This window comes from Sus scrofa, chromosome 3 (assembly GCF_054392235.1).
Source record: "Sus scrofa isolate SSC_HxYL_T2T_F1_AM1 chromosome 3, Sscrofa_HxYL_maternal_Yorkshire_Landrace_v2.0, whole genome shotgun sequence".
NCBI lineage: Eukaryota > Metazoa > Chordata > Mammalia > Artiodactyla > Suidae > Sus > Sus scrofa.
The window spans coordinates 90,160,425-90,181,682 of NC_139385.1; the positions used below are offsets into that span (position 1 = coordinate 90,160,425).

The following is a 21,258-nucleotide window of genomic DNA, read 5'->3' on the forward strand; positions in this document are numbered from 1 at the left end:
GGGTTCTATCCCTGGCCTTGCTCAGGGGGTTAAGGATCCAGCGTTGCTGTGGCTATGGTAATAAGCTGGCAGCTACAGCTCTGATTCGACCCCTAGCCTGGGAACTTCCAAATGCCGTGATGTGGCCCTAAAAAAGCAAAAAAAAAAAAAAAAAAAAGGAAGTTACATAATCAAGGAGTGATTATAACTATCACATACCCATTAACAAATATTCAGCCTTTAAGGCATTAAATACTTGCAAACAGTCTTTGGCACACATACATCTTGAGGCTGCTCTGTTTAAACAAAACAAAAAAGTCCTTTCCCAGGAGTAACATCCCCCAGAGTTGATTTTATTACTCCTTTTACCTGCTTTGATTAAAAGTGTAGATTTTCACACGACAGTGATTATACTTCTGTAGTATTTTTTTTGTATCTTCATCTGTGTTAAAAGAGTTCATCAGAACAAGAGGGACATCAGTATTGTAGGTTTTGTTCAAATGCTAGGGAGGAAAACAACCATCGGATTACCCAGACTTACTTTTCCTTTGCTTCAAAGTGTAAAATTAACTCTCAATAGTTACTTACAAAATGTCCAAAACATCATCTATAAGTTGCAAAATATATAGGTTTGAAATCAAATATAATTACTTGCCATAAGCCATTCTGCCAAGCAATTAACCATATACTTTCTCACAACCCAATGAGACAGAAACTGCTGTCTTCATTTTACAGCCCGGAGGGGTGTCAAGTCAGCAGCAGAGCCAGGACACCCCCAACTCCCAGCCCCTTGGTCCGACTCGAGCTGGGTGCCCAGCCACAGTGCCCTACGGCCTTTGTGGATGGGAAAGTGCCGACTAAGCATTTTTTACTCTGTGTCCAAAGCGCTACGGGGATGAAAGTACAATGTCACCAAGACATGTGTCCCTCTTCTCTGGATTCAGCCTAAGAAGTGTAAATCACACCCCAATTGAAATCTTTTCCATCTCTAAGAAGAGCTAGGAGGCAATGTAGAGCTGAGAAGAAGACAGGATCTTAGAAGTCAGACTGTCCCACATTCAGAGTTTGATTCTGCACTTGCTAACTAGCTAGGGAACCCTGGGCAAGTAAATAAACCTTTCTATACCTTGGTTTCCTCATCTGTAAAATGATAATAGTGCTTATTTTACAGAGTTGATGACAGGAACAAATGAGTCAATTCATGTAAAAAACGCAGAATAATACCTGGTGTTCAATAAGTGCTGGATAAATGTCAGCCACTACAATTGCTCTTATTACCACAGTTGCCAGTACTGTGTGAGACACTAGGGATAAAGAGATGAAACAGCTAGGGCCATCACCCCCGAAGAGCTTATGCTTATAATTAATGACCTTATCGTAAGAGAGATGCCAACAATAGTTCTTAGCTTCCGTGGCACCTAACCAGATATGTGAAATTCTCCCCAGCCTCCCAAAAGGGGTTAATAAAGCCAGATGATCCCAGCTGTGATGACAGCTACCATGAGAAAGAAGGGGAAAGAGGGTGGGGTGATCAAAGGAGAAGAATACAAATAGATCCAGAGATTTCAGCAACTACAAATCCTATTTAAACATCGAAACCTTTTGCATCATCCTAAGGATCTGTCCTTAGGAACACCAAAGCTGTTTTAATATACTAATAAATAGAGTACAGATAGCAAGCCCCTTGACTAGCTCAAATCCACATCTGTTATAACATTTATAATAACCTAACAACTACGAACAATTGTGGTAACTCATGAGAAAGGCTAAACATTACTACTCACTTCGATTTGCTGAACAGTCAGATCCAAAAAGGTATTCTCATTTCTCACACCAATCAGACTCTTCGGGCCTTTGCAGCCCATGCTGGTTCCCAAACCACCATTGAGTTTCACCACCACCAGCTTGTTCAGCACAGAAGATATGTTATCAGGTAAGCCTCGGGCCTTTATCTTTTCATAGGGTTGAATCTGGAATTTAAAAAGTAATATAAAAAGAATAATTCAAACAGCTCTATGAGAAGTTACACCAAATCAATACCAGGGTTATTGCCATGCTCGCTTAAAGAGTCTGGCTTTCTCTGCGGAAAGTTTCAACTACATTTCCTTTAACGTCCAGGGCCCTTCTGGTTCAACATTAGGTTCTTGTTGGCAACTTCCCTTGCGCACGCACAGTGGTTCGCTTATAGTACAATGGAGTACAAGAGGGGGAAAAATTAGTCTATAAACATTTGTTTGGCTGGTGAGAACATCCAAATCTCTTGGACTACCTTCAAAAAATCAGAATTCCTGATTTGCTTCAACATAGCAAATAGGATACACAAAATTCATCAAATCTGTAAATATTTCTGGTGCACTATGAATGCAGTGTAGTTCTGGAGAAGTATATATATGATCTCACAGTTCTTGGTAACATATTTGTGCTATTCCTGGACACAGTGCCAAATACTCAAAACAAGCTAACAGTACCTGCTCTGTTATGGTTCACAAGGGTGTGATTATTGCAATCTGAAAGATTTTTTTTTTTTTCCCAGCAAAAGCAAGTTTGCCTGTAAGAAAATGAGTTGTGTAAACAGTAAAACAAGTTTGAAATGAGCACAGAGCCTTAATCTCCAATTCCTCCCTCATAGGAAAGAAACAATGACATAGTGGAAGCTCAAACGCTTTTGTTTAAAAAGAGGTACAAGCAAGACTAAACATCTTATAACAAGAATGAAAGCTTTTAAAAAGATCACATTGGAGTTCCCGTCGTGGCACAGTGGTTAACGAATCCGACTAGGAACCATGAGGTTGCGGGTTCGGTCCCTGCCCTTGCTCAGTGGGTTAAGGATCCGGCATTGCCGTGAGCTGTGGTGTAGGTTGCAGACACGGCTCGGATCCCGCGTTGCTGTGGCTCTGGCATAGGCTGGCGGCTACAGCTCTGATTAGACCCCTAGCCTGGGAACCTCCATATGCCGCAGGAGCGGCCCAAGAAATAGCAAAAAGACAAAAAATAAATTAAAAAAAAAAAGATCACATTGTATTTTTTACCCATTTACAGAATATTTATTGTTATTTTTGTTTAATAGTCTAGGTCATCAAGTCTACTCTTTAGTAACATCATGGTGGAGGACAGATAACACCTGAAGGGATGAAAAAATAAAACCATATAGTAAATGTTCAGCCAACACTTTGCTGTTTATGTTCTACTACCTATGGGTGTGTGTGTGTGAGAGAGAGAGACAGACAGACAGACAAGACTGGGAAAGGAGGTGTGTGTGATACAGTCTGTGACTAGGAAAGAGTGTGTGTGTGTGTGTGTGTGTGTGTGTACGCAGATGATGGATGAAGTCTTTTACAAGGAAAGGAGTTGATAAGTTCACACTCCACTGATTCGTCTGTGGAGGCAAAATCCCTATATACTTGGTCAAACATACATTTATGTCATGTGTGGATTCCTCACCACATGATTCCTGCTGTTAACAGCTCTTTCCACAAAAATTAATCTGACTCTCATTTCCTTTACCCTGCAAGATACGATATTAACTGCCAAGTGAAGATGAATACATTTTCCTATGTGGTATAAATAATGAGGAACATGAAGCACTCCCCTCTAAGACTCTCCAATGGTTATCACTCTAGTAGGACTCATTCTGAATTATTTCTTAATGTGGTAGGATTACCAACCTACCTGGTTACCTGCCTCTAAGAAGTCTTCAGCAGTCATTTATATTCAAAAGAAGGGCAAGTGACAGAAAAAGACCAGAAGTGGGAACAGCCCTCCTGTGGGCACTATGGCCCTCCAGTCCGTCCTACCCAAACAATGCGACACTAACCACTAAGGAAAAGGAGAGGGAGACAGGAAAGGACAGACTGCAGTGGTTGCTTCCCTGGTAGGGCTTGGTCCAGGTGAGGGCAACATATGGGTGATAACAACGCAGATGCCCAACACACACAATGCCTGTGGCCCAGCTGACTGAAACTCTTTGAAGGATATTTTAAATTCACTGTCGTGAACATCGTTTGTTTAAGGATTTCAAAGAATACAGCATGGGAGAAAGTCAATTTAAGTGCCACACTACTAGAAATGTAAGAGTAGATGACAGAGCCACAACCTCTTGTCATCCTGATGTACTATGGTAGCTTGGAATCCCTTCTAGCACAGCTGCCGAAATCAACCAGTCAGTACAAGGAATGTCACTATGATACAATGGCTTCAAGCATCCATTACCAGACAGGAGAATTTCTTGGGAGCATTACATTTACTCAAAAGTTACTAGCAAATGCGACCAAGCCAATAATTTTCTGAATTATCTTTTAAGCGCCAACTATTTCCATTTAGAAGTTACCTCTGACTTCCTAGAAAAGAGCCTGACATTTACATAAGTCTCACAAGGGTGTGAAAAATCAATTTAACTGAACCCCTAGTTCTATATTCATTTCAGGAAAAATTGTTAGTTCAGAGTTCTTTTTAATCTATCTAATGTTTGAGTATATTTTTAAAAAATAGAATACAAAGAAGCAATTTTTTTTTCTACATAAGGTGAGACAGGCCTATGTTTTCTGACTTCACCTAATAAACTTTCATTGTGAAACACGGTATATACAGAAGTTTATAAAATACACATATACGGTTGAAAGGAAAACCTAAATTTAAAAAGAATACTGCCATAGAGCAGCTGCTTCCATGCACCTGTCCCTGATCATGTTCGTTCAGATTCTCCGTAGTTTTGCCACCTACGTATGTATTCATAGTAACAATATTTTACTTAATTTTGTCTCTAAACTTTTAAATAAAGTGAGTCATCCTATAAAGTATCCTCCTGTGACTTCTTTAATTCAGTATTATTTTAAGAATTATTCACATTAATGTATGTAGCTATAATACATTCACTTTTTACTGCCATCTAGTATTCAATTTGCATATCCATTAAGAGATAAAACTGTCATTATTCACAGATGATATGATTTTTATTTATTTTTTATGGTCACACCCATGGCATAGGGAAGTTCTCAGGTCAGGGACTGAATCCGAGCCATGGCTGTGGCAACACCAGATCCTTTAAGCCACTGTGCCCAGCTAGGGATGGAACCTGTACCTCCACAGTGACCTGAGCTGCTGCAGTCAGATTCTTCACCCATTCCATCATGGTGATAACTTTAATGGTATGATTTTATATGTAGAAAAATCTAAAGACCTCATGAATAAACTGTTAGGATAATGTGAGCATAGCAACATTGAAGATACATGGTTAATATTTAAAGAAAAACCACAAAATTGCTTTTGGAGCCCCTGTGCACTGTTGGTGGGAATGTAAAAATGGTGTGCCCATTAAGGAAAAAAATATGGTGGTTCCTAAAAAAAATTAAAAATAGAAGAATTGTATGATCCAACAGTTCCACTTCTAGGTATATCCCCAAATAATTGAAAGCAGGGTCTCAAAGAGATATTTGTACACTCACCTTCACAGCAGCATTATTCACAACAGCCAAAAACAGAAGCAACTCAAATGCCCATCAACACATGAATGGATGAAACAAAATATGGTATATACACATGTGGAATGTTTTTCAGCCTTAAAAAGGAAGGAAGTTCAGACACTTGCTATAATATGAATGAACCTTGATGACATTACCTTAAGAAAAAATACTAATAGAAATTTTTTGCCTACTGTGCAGATCAATTAAAAACCAAACATAACCTTGTTGCCTTAAATTTCACCAGGAGGGAAAAAACCTTCCAACATCATGTATATTCATGAAAAAAAAAATCTTTAGTCCACATACCATAAAGAAAATAACTACTTAGAGAAAAGTAAAGAAAAATCAGTTTTCTTCATATTAATCAAACTTCAAAACATGCCTTTTACTAGAATGCTTTAAGAAGACAATTCCTTATAACTGAATCTATGGAGGTTAAACAAATTTTTCCCTGTATGTGGAAATTTTATTCTATAATGGTGATAAAAGGTCTCAGCCTCAGAATTATTTTTAACACTACACAATTTGGCCTTCAGCCAAAGGTATATTAAATATACTTTTAGTTTTAATTAAAATCTTCGCAAGATTGGCATCTTAAGAACTTGAGTTTAAATTTAAAATGTACTTCTGAATTACTTTTCAAATATTTGGAGTCAAATAAAATAAGCTGATCCAAGCATAACATTAAATTTTAAACGGAGCTAATAAAGATTTGGGGGCACAGGCCCAGGAAACTCACAAGTAGAGAGACTTGTTGATCATTGAGGTGAGGGCCCAGAATTCCCTGTGAAATGCCGTATTTAGAAACTTGCAACCCCAAGTTAAGTGGGCAGGGAGTCATCCTACCCCTACAAATGTCAAGGAACCATGTTTCTTTAGGTAGTGTTTTCAGTATAACACCTACTTGTCTTGATATATCTAATTCTTAAAGCAGCTAATTAAATACTCTGGAGAGGAATTGACTATGGAGAGAATGGAAAGAAGAGTCACAAGGTATGAAGTAACAGGGTGTGACCAGGGAAGAGATGTCCAGAGTCATCAAGTTAGTGTTGCTGTTAGAGACCTCAACGGAAGAAAAAAAAAAAAAAAAAGCAGCAGCAGCCTCAACTGGATGTCCTTCACTTATGTTCCAAATAACACCGACCCCAACCCCAACACAGACAGACACGCACACATAGAAAGGCACCGATCACATGAGTCCTGGAAGCCAAGACACTTTTGGTCTACAACTAATTACAGGTTAAATTAGGCGGTAAGCTCAGCTTTCCATCACATAAATCACCCTATATGCCAGCACAAGTTCCCTCTGTTGGTGTTGCTGTTTACACCCTCTACCAGGGACCTCACCAAGCAATCCCACAGAGTTCAGTTTATTCCCACAAACCAAAGGGTCCTGTGTTAGCAGGTTGCTTGGCAACGGCTGAAGTTACACTGGACACACCTAGTCACAGAGACATTTTTAGACCTGCCCTCCACTTTCCCCCCTTCAGCTCCCCCAGGAGAATGCACAAAGACATCCATTCAGGCTAAGATGGAGGTGTTGGGAGACCACAGGGAGTACCATGCACTGCTGGACACGGCCTCCATGATACTCTGATTGAGTCACTTTAGTCAATCACTAGTGCTATCTTTGTGCTTTCAACTTCATCACCCTGTTTGTCTTTCTCCCAGACATGAATAGAATTCAGTCTTCCAAGACCTCTGCTACAAGTATATATACAGTAGGGCAACCCATACAAGTGAGGTAGGGCAAATGGCATGAGGCTCCCTGCAAAATGCACAGGGGAGATGAGGCCACTCTTTTCCTCTCCTCACTGGGAAAAAGAATAGGTCAAACACCTAGCTTCCTCTAGTGAATCAACAAAAGAAAGTAGTTGGCAATCTACAAAAGAACATAATTTAAGCAACATTAAGCCCTTTGAGGTATCAATCTAGTTTTTCTGCAGAAAGATTCTTTAAAATATCTTTTAAAAATTGTTTACCATGATCTGCATCTTGCCAAGTCTGTTCATAACTTAGTTTCCAGTTAGAAGAAAAGCTGAATTCATCACATAGTCATGGAGACACACTGTTCCCATTAGCAAGAGTATAACCCAGTTCTTGGTAGCATATTCGTGCTATACCTGGACACAGTGCCAAATACCGAAAACAAACTAACAGTACCTGCCCTGTTATGGTTCACAAGGATGTGATTATTGCAATCCAAAAGTTTCTTTTTTCCCCAACAAAAGCAAGTTGGCTTGAAAGAAAATGAGCTGTACAAACAGTAAATAAGTTTGAAATGACGCTCCATATGTACAGGAAGTATTCCAAGAACATCAGCTTAGTCACCAAACCCTTATGCACAGAGTCTGCAAACCAAGGCCTGAACTAGGTACTTTCATATATTGTCTTTTCATTTCATATTTCTAACAGTAACGACCAAATTCTGAGTCATTTGCAAGCTCCTACCAATTAATTTAATGACAGAAAAATCATACTTAGACCAGAGATTTTCTCATTCAGGAAAAGTTGGCAAATCATCTACATTATCACACGCACCACCAACATGCTCACCAACACCCCCTCAGCCACCAAGATGAGCTCAGAGGGCAAATAAAACCATCCTATATGGGAATGCCCTCGAACTTCTGCCCCCAGATCAGACCCTCAGGACCTTCCTGCATCTCTACCTTTGTTGCTTCCTCTTCCTTCTGGCCACAGGAACAGCTGTCCCCCACCCTAAAGCAATCTCTCTGCCCATCTCAAGGTCCCCATTTCATCAATCACCCAATCTCAGTGGCAGCCTCTCTCTCTCTATACCTTTCCATCAAATACTTGACATCTAAAAAACAAAGAAAACATCAATGTATATACTTACTCATCCTTTTCCATACTCACAACCTTTTCTCTCCATCTTCTTAAAGGCAAAGCTTCTTGAAAAAGCTGCTCCACTCATCTCTACTTCCTCACCTCCCTTTCACTCACTCACCCAATGCAATTTGGCCTTCTTATAGATCAGTGTACTGCTCTTACCAAGCTCATCAACATCCTCCTAACTGCTAAACCTTGTCAATAACATCAATACTTCTGGAGTTCTCTTATGGTGCAGTGGGTTAAGGATCTTAAGTTGTCACTTTAGCGGCTCAGGTTGCTGCTGTAGGGTAAGTTCAATCCCTGGCCCAGGAACTTCCACATTGTGCAGGCACAGCAAAAAACAAAAACATTAATACTTTTCTTACTTGCGTCCTCAGCTGCATCTGACATAACTGACCGCTCCATAAATCTTGAAATGCTCTATTCTCCTTGCCTTCTGCAACACTACGTTCTATGTTCCTCCTCAGAGTTTCCTGGTGGCCTGGTGGTTAAGGATTTGGCATTGTCACTCTGTGGCTCGGGTTTGATCCTTGGCCTGGGACCTTTAACATGCCTGAAAAAAAAAATCCAAACAAACAAACAAAAGAAGAAGTTTATTTTCCTCCTTTTGCTGCCTGTTCCTTTTCAAGCAGATTTTAAGAAGATCTCGTCTTTCCAGACAATCTGCTCCAGTCTCATGTCTATGGCACCAAGACACAACCAACTGCCAAGCCAAGAGTCTGCTCACATCTGTCCAGTGACTAAGTCCTGTCAGCCTCATGAAACTGTCTCTGCTGCCACCACTGGCAGCCCACTCACTCTCATCTGTGTTACCAGAGTGGTCTCTATGGTCTCCTTTCCTCCCTCCAACTCACCTTCTACCTTGCAAGTGGTGATCTTTTAGAAGAGAATTTGAAATCCTTTCTCTCCTGATTACATCACTCACTAAATAAAGCACTAACAGCACAGCAGAGATTATTAGCTGCCTATATCAACATCTTCCCCATCCATTTCTGAACCCTGATTTTCAGCCAGACACACCACCATCCAAAATAAGAGACCACAATTCCAGCCTCCATTGCAGCTCTTTGTGCCAAAGTTCTGGTCTTTGTGATTAGCTGGAAATGAGTTGAAAGCTTTCCAGGAAGTTGCTGTGAAAGGGCAGGAGATGTGCCCTTCTTCCTTCTTCCTGCTCTTTGGAACAGAGTTGTGATGACTAGAGTGCATTCAGGCAGTCAACAGGGACCAGAGTGAGACAGGCTGAGGATAGCAGAGTGGCAAGACTGAGAGGCCCAGGTTCCTTCTTCCACTAAGACTTCTTTACCAGCACAAGTTTTGCATGGCTTAGAAACTTGATCATTTAAAAGACATTTTCAAAAGAGGCTCATAAATAATAATCCTTTGGGGGCACCAGCAAGCATATAATGGATGAAAACCAGTGGTTTGGCTGTCCTGAGAAATGTATGAAATTGCAAGGACATGCTAAAGGGATTGATGTAGCTGCTGTTTCACAACCTGATTAAAATCACTGTAATAAACTACATCAATTTCAGCATGAATCATGTCTTTTGATAACAGACTGCTTCAGAACTGAATGAGGCAGGATGGGACAGTAGCTGAGAACAGGCTTTAAGCCAGGCTGCTTGGGTTTGAAACTTAAAAGACGCCAGTACTTCTTAGGGCAAATTATTTTTCTGTTCAAAGTTTCTTTTCATCTACTTCATGATTTGTTATAAAGTAAATGAGACGATGTATGTTACGTGCTAAGAAAAGTGCACAGCCCAAAGAAAGAACACAAGTGCTGGCTGTGCTATCACATCACTGACTCTGACACATTCTCCTTCCCCAACCCACATTTTCACATTTCTGAAACCAAGATGCATCATACAACCAATGAGATCTTACAACTAATTGGCTGCACTTGTTTTCTTTCTCAGTGGTACCTAAAAGGTACAATTTATAATCAATGGCACAAATTTGAGAAAATCTGGTTGAATTTCTCTTGTGCCTCCAAGTCACAAACAGCTCAGTGATCCCAGGTATGGGTTCCATCCTATCTTCATCCAGTTACATAGAGCTTGGGGATAGTTTAAGACAGGGGTCAGCAAACCACAGCCACTGGGACAGTTAGGCTGCCGCCTGTTTTCACAGAGTGCCACAAAACATAGCCACTATCATTAGTTTATATATGGTCTATGGCTGCTTTCATGCTACTGTGGCTGAGGTGAGCAACCATGACAGAGACTACACAGTCTACCAAGTTTCAAACAAAAGCGGTGTCATGACTAGTTAGAAATCTGATTTCAAGCAGCCATTGTTTTAATTAAAAAAAAAAGGTACGGAATTAGCATACATTATATTCTATTTTGATAAAGAAAACCTAAATCCAAGACTTTGCTCTGCACAAAAAAATACTTTTTACAACCATAATATTAGTGAGATAAAATAAACAGAAAGATCACATACTAAACATAAACTGAGCCTAGAAAAGTATATTTCCTAAGAAAGGTCTTTTATCTTCTTCTACTTGTAAATTATAAGAACACAAGACAAACTATCAAGTATATATTAAAAATTTTTCCAGCTATTAACTCCCTTTTTCATTTTTTTAAATTAATTTTAATTATTCTAAAATATATGTCAACTAGACATACAGACAGGGAAACATGAGGGTAATTTTTCCAGTGGTGGAGGAAATCAGCTGTCATATTCATACACCGAGTCCCACATGTCCAAAAGCAAACATTTGTAAGAAGGAGTAACAGGTCCTTTCAAAGAATAAGTCAGAAATCTTGGCACCAACACTATTCTGTAAACAATTACACTTACCAGCACCAACCCAATAACTGATGCACAATATCCTTCAAAACAAACTGCTACCTTACTAACACTGACCTTAGCAAAAATCTTCACAAGAACTGATACTAGGAGCCAGAATCATAAAAATTATTTCTTCTTCTTCTTTTTTTTTTTTTTTAGGGCTGCACCCATGGCATATGGAGTTCCCAGGCTAGGGGTCAAGTCGGAGCTATAGCTGCCGGCCTACACCACAGCCAAAGCAACATCAGACCTGAGCTGCATCTGCGACCTACATCACAGCTCACAGCAATGCCAGATCCTTAACCCACTGAGCAAGGCCAGGGATCGAACCTGCATCCTCATGGATGCTAGTCAGATTCATTAACTGCTGAGACATGACGGGAACCTCAATAAAAATGACTTATTTTCACCTTAAGTCTCACATTGCCCTCTGAGGAGAGCCAAACTTGAACACTGTGCCTTTTTGTTATATTAAAGGTAAGGATCATTGCAATTCAAAGTCCAATAACCAATTACTACAAATAAAAGTATGGTTCTATATTAACTAAAACAAGCAATAAAATTAATACAAATAAGCCAAGGGTAAAAATCCAACCTATTGTTAACCAAAAAGTTGAAAATATTTTTCATCTCAACTGGCAAGTATTTTTTAAACGATGGTATCCAATGCTTTAATAAATATAGTGAGACTGACAATAGACTGTGGGTCTCTACTCAATGTTAATTCAAAGAAGCCTCTCCTTTCTCTGCCTACCTGATCTAAAATATTACCCCTACCCTGTACCCTTACTTTATTTTTCTTCATGTCACTTATTACTACTTGAAATTACATTACATGTCATTTACTGTCCACACCTCCACCGGATGGTAAACTAAAAACTAGATGAAAGTAGGGCTTTATCAGTATGGTTCTCTACTAATACATTGTTTGCACTCAAAATATAGTTAGTGGGAGTTCCCGTCGTGGCGCAGTGGTTAACGAATCCGACTAGGAACCATGAGGTTGCGGGTTCGGTCCCTGCCCTTGCTCAGTGGGTTAACGATCCGGCGTTGCCGTGAGCTGTGGTGTAGGCTGCAGACGCGGCTCGGATCCCGCGTTGCTGTGGCTCTGGCTCTGGCATAGGCTGGCGGCTGCAGCTCTGATTAAACCCCTAGCCTGGGAACCTCCATATGCCGCGGGAGCAGCCCAAGAAATAGCAACAACAACAACAAAAAAAAAGACAAAAGACGAAAAAAAATATATATATATATATATATAGTTACTGGAGTTTCCACTGTGGCATGGTGGCTTAAGAATCTGACTGTAGCGGCTCAGGTTGCTGCAGAGGCGTGAGTTTGATCCCTGTCCCAGGATCCAGCATTGCCACAGCTGTGACTTGGATTTAATCCCTGGCCCAGAAACTTCCATATGCTTTGGGTGCAGCCATTAAAAAAAAAAAATAATAAATATATACACACACACGCAAAAATATGCACACACACACACATACTGTATATATTGTATATTGTATATATGTGTGTGTGTATATATATTTACTGAACCAATAAGTTAATGTGAACGGGAGTGCAAACTAGTATACTCTTTCTGAAAGTAATTTGAAATATGTAACGAGTAACTTTAAAAAGTTTATATCCTCTAAATGCAACACCATTTCTTAATATTTATTCTTAGAAATAATTCAGAGATGCAATGATTTATATATAAGTATATTCATCACAGAGTTTTTATAAAAGTGAAAATATCAGAGTCAACCTACATGTCCAACTGTAAGAGACTCCCCAGAAGCAACACACACTGATACACTTGTACTAACTCCCTACACGCCACACACTTCTGTCAACTGTTTCTAGTAATGTATTTCCTTCAAGTGGTGAGTTACATTCATTACCTTATTTCCGACCATCAAAAAATTAGGAAAAAAACATTTGATTTTCAAACTTCTGCCATGCTCAATGAAAGATGATCAAAGAACTAATCCCATAATGGTCATCGGCTGTCCTTCCTACAATTTCACCTGATCTTGTACAACTCAATGACAAGAACACTGCAAAGCCTCCCCTGCTCACTAAAGCTTACACCCCACAATGAACATACCTACCCACATCCACACAATATGAAAATGGGCACCCAATTCTTTTAATAGCTACAATTTCTTCCAAGACAAAGGCAACCCTTCACGTCTACCCTGAGTTTAGAAGAGAACAATCTATAAACATGGATGGAGTTGCTCTTTAAAGACAATTCTACATATACCTTAAGGCTTTCACTATGTGGATCTTCAATAAAACTCATAAAACAGAATAGTACAGCTAATCATTTTTACAGTGGGGAGCATTACATAGTTTATCCTCACTGGCCTGACAGAGTATAGACCTTCTGTATTCCAGCAAGTTAAAGAATTTTCCAACAGGGAAAAATTGTTAGAGATAGATGAGCTTCTTCAATTGCAATAAAAACTACAACTATCAATACATCTGACACAAAAGAATTATAGGGACATAAATTATAGTTCACCTACTTGATGGAATATTTCACAAAAAATAAAAAAATAAAGAATTCAAGTATTCATGTTCATAAATGAAATACATATCAAGTCAAATACTCTTATAACAAACATATAAAAATATATTCATAATCAATGACAAAAATATTTAAATATGAAAGTTACAGAATTTAAAAAAAGAAAAGGAGAACCATAGGTAATCTTAATACAATTCTGTTGTTCTTACTGTGCCCTGGATTGTACCTGACATCTAAGAGGAACTTAGCAAATATGTGTTGAATGTAAAACAATAGTCATCATTTATTGAGTCTTTAGCAGAGTGCCTAGCACATAGTAAAAATTCATTCTCAATAATACTCATCAAAATCCTACTTTTATTATGTCTACATTTTATGAGGGAGGAGACTGAGACTTAAAGCAGTTATATAAGTTACTCAAAGTTACATGACTAAGAAGCAATGAAGCTGAGATTTAAAACTCTAGAGTCTGAAGTTCCCACTGTGGCACAGTGGGTTAAGAATCTGACTGCAGTGGCTCAGGTCACTGCAAAGGCACAGGTGTGATCCCCAGCCCAGCACAGTGGGTTAAAGAATCCAGCATTGCTGCAACTTTTTTTTTTTTTTTTTGTCTTTTTGCCTTTTCTAGGGCCGCTAGAAGGTATATGGAGGCTCCCAGGCTAGGGGTCTAATCAGAGCTGTAGCTGCCAGCCTACACCACAGACATGGTAACTCGGGATCTGAGCCGCATCTGCAACCTACACCACAGCTCACAGCAATGCTGGATCCTTAACCCACTGAGCGATGCCAGTGATTGAACCCACAACCTCATGGTTCCTAGTTGGATTCGTTAACCACTGTGCCATGATGGGAACTCCCATTGCTGCAACTTTGGCATAGGTTGCAGCTTCAGCTCAGATTCAATTCCTGGTCTGGGAATTTCCCTATCCCATGGGTGGGGCCGTTAAAAAAAAAATACTGGAGTCTGTGTTCTTGACCTCACTGCCAGTAGAGTTCAACTGGAAAAAAAAAAGGTGTTAAATACACTGAAGGCAGAATGAATTCAGTATGCAAATGCAAGTGGTTTTGTAATGGTGGAATATTTTAATGACTAAATCTGAGCATGAGGTAATTTTTCAGATAACTGTTGACTAAGCATATGATTAAGAAAACTGTAGCTCAATATTATGAGATTAGAGATTTTAAACTATAAACAAATTGCTCAATACACATTAATGAATGTAGAGAAACTAAATTACAAGGAAGTCACTAGCTCTGATAAAAGGTGCTGAAAAAAAGAAAACAATACAGGAAAAATTAAAATTAGCCATTTCCTCAGCAGTGACCAAGGACTCTAAGAAATCTCAATTTCCTATGAAGTTTGGAGTGAGTGAGCCACTCCTCACTTACCACCAAAAAAAAAAAAAAAAAAAAAAAAAAAAAAAAAAATTCCTGATGCCCTGTTAAAAGGTTGGACCTCCCAACTCCTGTATTTTCCAGCATCTTCTTAGTTAAGCCAAATAGATCCCTCCTAATTAACAATGAGTTGCAGACATGATCCCTACTTATACTGTCTACCTGTGTCTGCCATCCATCTCCATTCTTATTCTCCAGAGTACCATAAAAAATCTGTATTTCTTAGAGCATCCGCCACCTCTTGTGCCTCTAGGTCTTTGCACACCATGTTTTCTTAAAACTGGCTGTCCACCCGATTTGGGGGCAAACTCTTATTCATACTACTTCAAGTCTCAGTTCTAATGAGACTCTTCATTCCTAACTTGCTTAGGTCTTCGAAACTCCCCAACTGCTCTTTTCCTGCTACACTTGCTAGGTGTACTAGAAACCCACTAATCTAAAACATTCTAGACTGACAGGTAATTTTTAAAAAAAAAAAGTTCAAACAGCACAATGAACAAGTTTTAGATACATAAACTATTTCTACCTTTTACAAACAAAAGTACAATCATTCACAAAGACCATTTCCTTAGGTATGATGTGGATCTGCCAACCAGAACTCTGTCATCTTAGGTAAATCACACTAATGTATCATCTGTGAGTTCCAATTTCATTCTTTCAAAGTGGGCCAAGAACTTAGTCAACTTTGAAACGATCTGCATGCAAAAGAATCATTTTAGATTCATGCAATTTTCTCCATCTTTCATACACATCTTGCCAATTTAACAATAGCTTTTTTTTTTTTTTTTTGCTTTATCCAATTTCCCCAAAGCATTCAACTCAATTTTAATGGAAATAACTTTTTAAAAACCCATTTCATTGGTTTACATAAAATTACATTAGAAGTTCCTGTTGTGGCACAGTGGAAACAAATGTGACTAGCAACCATGAGGATGTGGGTTTGATCCCTGGCCTTGCTCACTGGATGAGGGATCTGGCATTACTGTAAGCTGTGGTGTAAGGTCGCAGACACAGCTTGGATCCTGCATTGCTGTGGCATAGACCGGCAGCTGTAGCTGTAGTTACAAAAATATAACTAGTACGAACAGGTTTGGGAAAAATTCAGTTTTGGTAAACAACTACTCCACTTTTAGACCTAAGCATAAAGAAAATGGAGACCACCAGTTAATCTCTAGGACAGAAGCCAGTTAGTGAACTATCTCTGAAACTAACCCCAGAGCTACTATCCCATGGTACTATAAACACATCTTTGTGCAAACCTCTTCCTATTAAACTAAATATTCAAAACTGGTTTGCTATTGTATGCCTGTGTTGTTCATTCCTTTAGTCCTCCAGACAGCTGCAAAGTCTGAGACAGCAAAAGCCCTCCTCCCAGCTACGGTCTCTTGTGCAATTCCTATTGTGGTTCAGTGGCTTGAGAACCTGACAGAGTGTCCATGAGGATGCATGTTCAATCCTGGCTGCACTCAGTTCAATCCTTGGCTTTGCCGGATTAAGGATCTGGCACTGCAGCTTGGATCTGGTTGAAGACCTGGCTTGGATCTGGCACTGCTGTGGCTGTGACACAGGCCAGCAGCCGCAGCTCTGATCTGACTCCTAACCCAGGAACTTCCATATGCCATAGGTGTAGCCCTAAAAAGAAAGTAAATAAATAAATAAAATCAACAGTCTCTTATATTTACCCCATTTATTTTCTGTATATGTCCATAGGTAAAGCATTGCACAAAGTTGTAGACTTTTTAAAAGGAGTGATTGTCTTTAATTTTGCATTTCTATTAAAATAATACATATTTCATAAATGTATAGAATAAAAGTAATGAGTTACGGAGACCCTTCATAGCCTCACACAGTGACTACAGGTAAACCAAGGACTTTGGCCAGGGAGACAGATGTGACTGCTGAGAATAAGCCTGAGCAAGAGGAGCAATGGGAAATGAGTTTTTAAAATTATTTATTGACACATTTATATTTTCTTTCTCTCAATAGAATAAAGGTTCACTCAGTGTTAAGCCCTCATCTATCTTGTTCACTTGCATCCTGGTGCCTAAATGATTACTACACAGTAGCTGTTAAGTAAATATTTGTTAAATGTGTTGCTGTTAGAACTTCAAAGAGAAGTGAGGGTATTTTAAGCTCTAACAGAATGAAAGGAGCATATTCAACAGTTCCACTCAATGAAAGGTGGAGAAATGATAAAAAAAAAGCCATGCTTTAAAGACATTCAAGTTGCTTTCAAACATGGATGGCAAGTGGTGATCACTCTGCAACACACCAGAGTGGTTAACAATCTGGGCCTAAATTCTGCTTCTGCCACTTACTTACTAGGTAAGTAAATTTGTATGGACAACTCTCAGTCTCAGAGTCTTTCATTGTGAAACAGAGGTAAACAGTGAGCTCCCAGAGCTGTTTGAGGATCATGTAAGGTAATATAGGTGAAAGCTGAAAACAGTGCTTGGCACATTAGAGCTGAATAAATGCTTACTCTCATTGCTATTATTACTGTTGTTGATAAGCACATAAAGGAGGCCACATCTGTGCACTAGAGATGAAGATAGGGCTGATCTCCTTAGAGCGCTCCATTACTGTTATTAAAGGATGCCAAAGAACAAGGTCTTTGGATTCTGAGTACCTGGTTCATATCAGGGCTCTTCCTTTTAGGCAAGTTACTATCTCCAAACTTCAATTCAGTTTCCTCTTTTTAAAATGAACATAAAAAATAGTGCCTATCTTCCAGGTCTGTTGTGAATATTAAATAAGATTACGAACATAAAAGGATTCAGTATATCTGATATAAGTACTCCAACATTAACAAGTATTAACTAGAATATAGACCTGTGCAAACACAGGTTTCTTTTTTTTTTTTTTTTCCTAAATTTAATGGTTTGCATCTACTAACCCCCAACTCTCAGTCCATCCCACTCCCTCCCCCAAGCAACCACAGGTCTGTTCCCTATTTCTGTGAGCATGCATGGATTTTTTACAAAAAAAAAAATTTAATGAAAAATATTTAAATCTTTGCTTCATTAAAACACGAAAATTTTTGGAATGGTGTTTCATGCTCTTTTGAAATCATAGAAAACTCTCCAATTTCCTGAGGGCTTTAAGACTATATATAATGAAGATACTTGTCTTAAACAAGCCTATTTATAAATAGAGATCTTTGTTTAATGGTTTGCTTATACCTTTTCCATACTTAGACTCGTCATCAGTATCCCTCTGGCATTTCCATGTTTCTTCCCAGCTATCTTTTGTTTCCCATTGTGAGCTTGAAAGAAACATTCTGTCAGCATTTTCAGCAATAATTTTGTGCTTCTTCTGACTCAGCAGGAAGTTTACAAATGGGAAATAGGTAACAAAAATCAGATTTATAATGTTTCTAGTTTAAAACACAGTGAAGCTTTGTAAATTTTCTATAAATCGAACTATTCTGAAGTTAAAAGTTTATTTAAAAACACATACTATAAACTGTTCACTTATTCAATTATTATGTGTTTACCTACCTATAGCATTTTGTTTCTTCCTCTTAATACTTTTGACTCTCCAAGACCCATAGTTAACTGTCCTCCCATTAAAAATTGTAGCAACTTTCAAATTGCTGAAGAGATTTAAAATCATAAAACTTTTGGAGTTCCTGTCATGGCACAGCAGAAAAGAATCCAACTAGGAACGATGAAGTTGCAGGTTTGACCCCTGGCCTTGCTCAGTGGGTTAAGGATCCCGTGTTGCCGTGAGCTGTGGTGTAGGTTGCAGACGCGGCTCGGATCTGGCATTGCTGTGGCTCTAGCATAGGCTGGCATAGGGGTCCGATTCGACCCCTAGCCTGGGAACCTCCATATGCTGCGGGTGCAGCCCTAAAATAAAAAAAAAAAAAGATAAAATCATAAAACTCTTATTACAACTATGTACTTTAAACCTGGTGAACAAGAGATGACAATAAAAGAACTGGAGGAAAATCTAAACCACAAAACCAAGAAACAAACAGAGTGATTACAGATGGCAAATGATCCAACAAAAGAGGAGGAAGAGGTAACCGTGAAGAGAAGGGTGCCAACTAAACCTTACTGTAATCAAGAATTCTTTAGAGACACCCTAGGAAGTTCAAAGACTTTTAGATATTTCTTAACTGCTAAAGGCAGAAAAGTAATATATGCAGATGGTGGGGAAAAAAAATTCAAACACTACAAACAGGTTCATGTCCATCACCCTTTTATAGATGTCAAATTAAATCATAAAATTAGTCACCTTGTGAGGCATTTGGCTCACATCCTTAAGAGCTAAGGCGGTAGTTTTCAAAGAACATTCTGCTTCACTATGGATTAGAAAGGGCAAAAACAGATGACCCAGGGAGATGAAAAGGAATTCTAACAGAAGAGATAAGAGGTCCAAAGGCCAATATGCTTCTGTGTCTAAGACTAGCTCTTTCCTAAAATGACATCATATTCTCCTGTCAACCCTCTTGTTAGTCTAACTATGGACAAAAGATGCTTCAAAATAACTGTAATAATCCTAAATTCCCTAAAAAATAGAACTGAAGCCTCTAACATCAAATCCTGTGAATGCTATATACTAGCTTTAAACTCCAAGGTACCAAATAGCCAGTGATTAAAGCAGTGTATGCTGTTAATTACATAATTCCCACTGTTAGAACAGCCCTGGAGAAATGAAGGTAAGGAACAGGGAAAAGGCCAGAAGCTATAAAAAGAAAGTTTTATGGAAGACTGAAGGTCAGATGTAGGGGGAGGACAAAGGCTAAAAGAAAGGCCCTGATGATATAAACCTGAGGGTGGAGACTAGGCTGACCTCTTCCGTAGAGAAATCTGAATGAAGGAAAAGGCGATACTTTAGAAAGATATATACTTGCTTAGCTTATGTGTTTAAGGGAAGAAGTGGGAACCAAACCTTAGAAGGGTTTTAGAAGAAGCATATTTTAAAGCTGCGTAAGAAAGCTACTGGGGATAATGGAAAAGTTCTTCATCTTGATTGTAATGGGAGTTACAGGACTGAATGCATTTGCAAACTCAGAAAAATTACACTAAAAAGAGTAAAAATTTTACTATTTGTAAATTACATATCAATCATCCTGAAACTAAAAAAAAAACTATTAAAAGCTAAAATGTTCATTAACCTTATAAATTTTATCACAACTTAAAAAAACAATAAGAATAGTATCTTTTTTTCCTTGAACTTCTGATTTTAATTGAAGTATAGTTGATTTACAATGTTGTGTTAGTTTTAGGTGTACAGCAAAGGGATTCAGTCACATAACTATAATGGAAAAGAATCTGAGTATTATAGTTTATTACAAGATATTGAATATAGTTCCCTGTACTATACAATAGGATCTTACTGTTTACCTATTTTATTAATAGGTAATAATTCCAAACTCCTAATTTATCCCTCCCCTCAACCTTTCCCCTTTGGTAACCATAAGTTTTTTTTCCTATGTCTATGAGTCTATTTATGTTTCATAAATAAGTTCATTGGTGTCATTTTTTAGATCCCACATGTAATTGATGTATGATATTTTTCTTTGTCTGACTTACTTTAGTTAATAATCTCCAGGTCCTTCCATGTTGCTGCAAATGGCATTATTTCATTCTTTTTTATGCCTGAGAAATAGTCCATTTTATATATACATATATACACATACACACACACACACACACATATATATACATACACATTTCATATCTTTATCCACTCCTCTATCAATGGACACTTAGGTTGCTTCCATGTCTTGGCTATTGCAAAAAGTGTTGCAATAAACATTGGGGTTCATGTATTTTTTTGAAGGTTTTATCTAGGTACATGCCCAGGAATGGGATTGCTGGATCATATGCTAGTTCTATATTTTGTGTTTTGAGAAACCTCCACACTGTTCTCCATGGTGGCTGTCTCAATTTACATTGCCACCAACAGTGTAGGAAGGTTCCCTTCCTTCATATCCACTCCAGCATTTATTATTGTTCTACTTTTTGATGATAGCCATTCTGACCAGTGTGAGGCGATACCTCAATTTAGTTTTGATTTGCATTTCTCTAACAATTGGCAATGCTGAGCATCATTTCACGTGCCTGATAGTCATCTGTATGTCTTCCTTGGATAAATGTCTACTTAGGTCTTCTTCCTATATTTTGATTAGGTTGTTTTTTTAATTATTATTTTGAGCTATATGAGCTGTTTGCACATTTTGGAAATTAATCCCTTGTTGGCCCCATTGTTTGCAAGTATTTTCTCCCATTCTTTAGG

The 21,258-nt window shown here is 38.5% G+C and overlaps 1 protein-coding gene across 4 annotated transcripts in view; it reads right to left on the bottom strand.

Moving 5' to 3' along the window:
* UGP2 (UDP-glucose pyrophosphorylase 2) overlaps window positions 1-21,258 on the bottom strand; it is a 56,283-nt gene that overhangs the window by 9,397 nt on the left and 25,628 nt on the right. For all 4 annotated transcript variants that reach the window (XM_021085835.2, XM_021085837.2, XM_021085836.2 and 1 more), the window contains 2 exon segments: window positions 1,764-1,949; window positions 349-482 (listed from right to left, as the gene is read on the bottom strand). In XM_021085835.2, the coding sequence (XP_020941494.1) occupies window positions 349-482; window positions 1,764-1,949 (320 nt within the window).